At 38.6% G+C, this 5,730-nt stretch overlaps 1 protein-coding gene across 1 annotated transcript in view; it reads left to right on the top strand.

Annotated features, from left to right (window-relative positions):
• Positions 1–4,075, top strand: part of EAH_00046060 (6-phosphogluconate dehydrogenase, putative) — a gene marked incomplete at both ends in the record, with an annotated part of 4,141 nt that extends 66 nt beyond the window's left edge. The window contains 7 exons of the mRNA XM_013391550.1: positions 1–123; positions 623–667; positions 1,307–1,443; positions 2,104–2,389; positions 2,951–3,089; positions 3,525–3,645; positions 4,018–4,075. The exon at positions 1–123 is cut by the window's left edge and continues 66 nt beyond it. Of these exons, the coding sequence (XP_013247004.1) occupies positions 1–123; positions 623–667; positions 1,307–1,443; positions 2,104–2,389; positions 2,951–3,089; positions 3,525–3,645; positions 4,018–4,075 (909 nt within the window). The remainder of the gene's footprint in view (positions 124–622; positions 668–1,306; positions 1,444–2,103; positions 2,390–2,950; positions 3,090–3,524; positions 3,646–4,017) is intronic.
• Positions 4,076–5,730: the final 1,655 nt, after the last annotated feature.

Here is a 5,730-nt window from a genome sequence, read left to right as displayed (position 1 = left end):
AGCAAGGGGTTTCGTGTTTGTGTAGGAAACAGAACACCTGCTAAAGTGGATACAGCTTTAGAACTTGCAAAAGAACAGGGATTAGAGGAGAAGATCTTCGGGGCGAAGGACATGAAAGTCTTCGTACGTCTCAAACACCAACACTGGAGTATATATAAAGTCTGCTTTGTGTGTAGTCGCTTGCGATGCAACTCTTCTAAGGGAGAAAATACAAAAATTAAGGTGGAAAAAGGGAAACACCAATTTTAAATTGGCGTGTAGGGGGGAATGAGGTGCTAAAATATGAAGATCGTTCATGGAATATTCCGCTTTCTGCAAGAAGATGAACATATTAGCTGCATGTACACCTGAATGTTCACTGCATGATTCTGCGATTAAATGGGGGGAAAACAGAATATTTTATGGAGTTTACGAGCTATGCATGCACCATATGTGGTGCATAGTTCGGTTTATATTTTCAATTTATTATCGAAATTCTCTCCTTTATTGCTGTCGATCGACTACACGAAAAATATCAGCTGCATTTCTGTTTCATCCTCTTCTCCACCCGAGACTCTTTAACAGCTGCATCTGCGCTCCTTGTGCACTTCCTCTGCATTTTTACTGTTTTTTCTCTCTGCAGGTGGAGAGCATCGAGCGGCCCCGAAGGATTATCATGCTTGTTCAGGTGAGGTTTCTGTTTGTTTGTTTGATTGGGGTTGCAGCTGCTGGATGAGGCGATAGTGTTTAAAGTGCAGACTGCGCCTGTCTTTGATGTAGCAGCTGTATTCAGAGATGTTGGCTCCCTCCAGGATTTAACAAGGGGCTGAAGACGCCTTAGCTTTAGAAAGAAAGAGATGACGCGTTTCTTGCAGTAGATTCTAGTTGTTGCTAAGCAGAAGTGCTTCATGTTGTTGTTTTGATGCATTTAGAACAGACATATTCATAGTGTGTTTGTTGATGTACGTACACTCCGCTCAACACACACAACTCGTCGCATGCATGCATGCATGCAGATGTTTCTGCTGCATGCATGCATTTCTTTCTAGATGCCGTGCATTCCTACAAACAGATGCCAGTGACACTCCACCGCACAGGATATCTTGATGTATCTCCTTCTACCTCTCCTCGACGTTGCTGTAGCTATTGCTTTTTCTGCTGCTGCTGCTGCTGCTGCTGCTGCTGGTACTGGTGTATCAGCTGATATGCATTTGTATAGCAGGCGTATGTTTCAAGCGGACAGAAATACAGTTACGATGAAGGGCATTAAGATGATAAAAGATTAAATGAAGATATTTATGTTGTTTTATCTTTGCTTTTGCTGCAGGCTGGAGCCCCAGTAGATGCATTAATTTCTGCGCTTTTACCTCTTCTCTCTCGTGGAGATATTCTCGTAGACGGCGGCAACGAGTTTTACAAAAATACAGAGCACAGACTTCATAGATGCAATGAGCATGGTGTATAGTAAGTTCATTATATATCTTTTCATCAGCAGACACTCAAATACACAGTACTTACTTTAATACTGACGCTCCACCTCGCAGATTCGCTGCTGCTCCTCCTGCTGCTGCAGCTCGTGCTGCTGCTGTTCTAGTCGCCGCTCTTTTATGATAAATGCAGCAGCGTCTGCTGCTGCTGCTGTGCCTCAACCTGTTTGAAGTAAAACTGAAATTCCGCCTAGCTAGCTAGCTGGCTAGCTAGCTAGCTATGCTTAGTTTCGTTTATATGCGCATAGATGCATGCGCAGCTCCCCTCGTGCTGCATGCAGTAGATGCATGCAGTAGGTGTATGCAGGTGTATGTACAGTAGAGTCTTGAACAGCGGCATTTGTTGGGGTTTGTGTTTGAGGGTTTAGGGTTTAGGGTTTAAGGACAGGGGTTTATTCCTTAGAGTGAATAATGAATGTTAAATATATATAATATATATATTATTTGTTTTTGTCTGCATTATTTGTTTGTATTTTTTATTATTTTCTTTTTTTTAAATTCTTTTTCTGCTGTATTTATCTGGTGGGTATGGGTGTTAGGTGGTTAGGAGAATAAGTTTCATTGAATGAATAAAATATATTAAATATATTAAATATATTATAAATATATTATAAATATAATATAATGTTTGCTGCAGCTATCTAGGTATGGGTGTAAGCGGCGGTGAAGAAGGAGCTCGTCATGGTCCTTCATTAATGCCGGGAGGAAATGAAGAGGCGTGGGAGAGTTTGAAGCCTATTTTATTATCAATTGCAGCTCAAATAGACAAGACTAAAGCCCCGAAGAAGCATCAGATAACAGATTTTACTACAGAACAAACATTAAATGCATGCGTTGCATACTTAGGCCCAGGGGGATGCGGCAATTTTGTAAAGATGGTGCATAACGGTATTGAATATGGTGATATGGAGATCATTGCCGAAGTAAGTTTGTCTTGTATTCATCTTTATTCTTCTATTTCTTTATTACTCTCAGGTGTATGCTTGCATGCACTGCCCTATTACTATTATTTTATTATTATTGGGATGTAAGATATTTACTCTTATTTAGTCTGTCATGGAAACACAAGCGGGTAGAAAGAAAGCTTATTAACGAATTAATTTATTAATGAATTAATATATTTTAGTATGCATGAGCGAAGATGAAAATATATTAATATAAATATATACATATATATAATATATATAACCCTAAACCCTAAACAACCAGGAAAGGTGTTTGCATTTGTTTTTTGTCTCTGTTTAGATATGCATTTGATTTATAATTAAATCTGCAGGAGTCTTCATTGTTTTATTTTTTAAATAAGCAAACATTTCTGTTGTTGTTGAGGTGTATAGACACCTGGCTTCTATCTATATCTTGTTTATTTTTCATTGTCTTTCTCTATGCATGCTATTTGTTTCAATCGGATACACTGGTAGAAAATCCTACCACCAACGCTATCACTGCTGTTGCTGCTGCTGCTGCTGCTGCTGCTGCTGCAGGTGTACAGTCTGCTGCGGCATTGCTACAACATGTCAAATGAAGCGATGGCTGATCTGTTTACTGAGTGGAACAAGACCGAGTTAAATTCTTATCTCATTGAAATCACGTCGCACATCTTCAGAAAAAAAGAAGGAAATGGTAACCACTACACCTCCTGCTGCACTTGCTGCTGCTGCTGCTGCACTTGCTGCTGCTGCTGCTGCTGCAGTTGTTGCTGCTACTGCTGCGGTTGCTGCTGCTGCAGTTGTTGCTGCTGCAGTTGCAGTTGCTGCTGCTGCAGTTGTTGCTACTGCTGCTGCTGCAGTTCTTGTTGCTGCTGCAGTTGTTGCTGCTACTACTGCAGTCGCTGGTGTAGTCGGTGCTGCTGCAGTTCTCTGATGTATTTGATTTTGCTGCAGTTGCTGCTGCTATAGTAGCTGCTGCTGGTGTTGCTGTTGCTGCTGCATTTGTTGCTGCTGCAGCATCTGGTGCATGTGCAGCTGCTGGTGTAATTGCTGGTTGGCGTACATGCATGCATAGGAGGTCATTGAAATTGTATTTATATATTGTTTATTGTTTATTCTCTTTATATAGGATATCTTCTTGATGAAATTATAGATGCAGCAGGAAGCAAGGGCACAGGTGCTTGGACAGTGCAGCAAGCAGCAGAATGGGGGGTACCCGTACCTTGTCTTGCTGCAGCACTTGATATGCGGTAAGTTATATTAATTATTTATTTTGTTTGTTTGCTTCTATATTTACTTCTTTGTTTACTTCTTCGTCTTCTTGCTTGTTTATTGTCGTTGTTTTTTTCTTTCTATTGATGTGCGAGGAACTACATTATTTGTTTACGAGCAGAAGCAGCAGCAGAAGCAGCAGCACCAGTACAGCAGCAGCAGCAGCAGCATCACCAGTACAGCAGCAGCACCAGTACAGCAGCAGCAGCAGCAGCAGCAGTGGCAGTAGCAGCAAGAGCAGGAGCAGCAGCAGCAGTAGAACAATATATATAATAATTTGAGGCGTATGTACACCTCAGGTATATCAGCGCCCACCGAGGTCTGCGTGAACGTCTGAGCAATTTGTACAGCGCTGCTATGCAGAAGACTGCAGCAAATAAAGCAGACGACAAACCAACGCTGGGTTAGAGACAAATATCTCTCTCTTTTCTTTCTTTGTTTCTTTCTTTTGTCTGTTTGTTTGTCTGTCTGTTTGTTTGTTTTGTTTGCTTTGTTTGTTTTTGTTTGTTCGTTTTGCTTGATTTGTTTGTTTTTTTGCCTCTGTCTCTCTGATTTCTTTTTTTATTTCTTTGTTTTTCTTTTTCTTAATGCTGCGGTGTACATGCACCCTGTTGGTTGGTTGTGCTGCTGCAGCGGCTGCTCTTATTGCTGCTGTATTTGCTGCTCTATCTGCTGCTTTACTTGCTGCTTTATTTGCTGCTGTTCTTGTATTTGCATGTACTATTTGCCCTATTATATATGCTGCTGCACATCTGCCGCTTCTGTTGCTGCTCCTTCTGCTGCTCCTGCTGCTGCTGCTGCTGCTGCTGCTGCTAGTAACTAAGTGTGGTTTTGTGTGGGGTTTGTTGGGGTGTATGTACAGAGGACCTTCGACGCGCGATGTATGCAGCAAAAATTTGTTGTTACGCCCAGGGCATGCAATTGATTGAAAAGGCTTCAAAAGAAAAGGCTTGGGGCTTGAATTTAGCTGAAGTGTCTCGTATATGGAAGGGTATATATTTGCTTTATTTTCTTTATTTTTTTATTTTTTTAAGTTTGTTTTTATCTTTAATGTAGATTTGTGCTGCTGGCTGTCTTTTGATGTCTTTTGATGTCTTTGGTTGTCTTTATTTGTTTTTATTTTGTTTGTCTTTGCTCTTTTTTGTTTGTCTTTGTCTGTCTTTGTTTGTTTTTATTGTCTCCGTTTGTCTTTGTTTGTCTTTATTTGTCTCTCTTTGTCTCTGTTTGTCTTTGTTTGTCTCTGTTTGTTTTTGTTTGTTTGTCTTTGTCTGACAGTTAATAAATAAACGCAAACACAAAAACAATAAATAGTAAATAATAAATAAAAACAAATAAACATATCTTTGTCTTTGTTTTTATTAATTTACATCATTATTTATATTTTGCTTTACAATTATTCTTATGATTGTTATTCTTACTCCTCATAGTTATTATTACAATTTAATATTATTATTATTGTCTTATTATTATTATTATTATTATTATTACTATTATTATTATTATTATTATTATTATTATTATTATTATTATTATTATTATTATTATTATTATTTGGTGTATACAGGGATATATATATATATATATGTATGTATATAATTAAAAATAAAAATATATTTTCTTTGTTTTGTTTGCAGGCGGCTGTATTATTCGCGCGGGGTTTTTAGAAGTGATGGAGGCAGCCTTTAAAGAGCATCCAAATACTAATAACCTGCTTCTTGTAGACAGGTATATATAATATATTTTATATATAATATATGATATATCATATATATTTTTATTGTTGCTCATCCTGCTGGAGTTGCTGCTGATGCTGCTGGAGTTGCTGCTGATGCTGCTGGAGTTGCTGCTGCTGCTGGAGTTGCTGCTGCTGCTGCTGGAGTTGCTGCTGCTGCTGCTTTTGGAGTTGCTGCTGCTGCTGCTTCTGGATTATTGTTTGTTTATTTATTGCTGTTATTTATTTTGTTTTTTATTTATTCTTGTTTTTGTTTGTTTTATTTATTTTTGTTTTTCTTTTGTGCGTTTGTTTTATTTCTTCTTTTTAATTTGTTGTGGCTTCATGCGGT

Source organism: Eimeria acervulina, genomic scaffold, assembly GCF_000499425.1.
Source record: "Eimeria acervulina Houghton genomic scaffold, Eah_scaff672, whole genome shotgun sequence".
Lineage (NCBI taxonomy): Eukaryota > Apicomplexa > Conoidasida > Eucoccidiorida > Eimeriidae > Eimeria > Eimeria acervulina.
The sequence above is the reverse complement of the archived record's forward strand: the minus strand, read 5'-3'. Positions and strand labels throughout refer to the sequence as shown.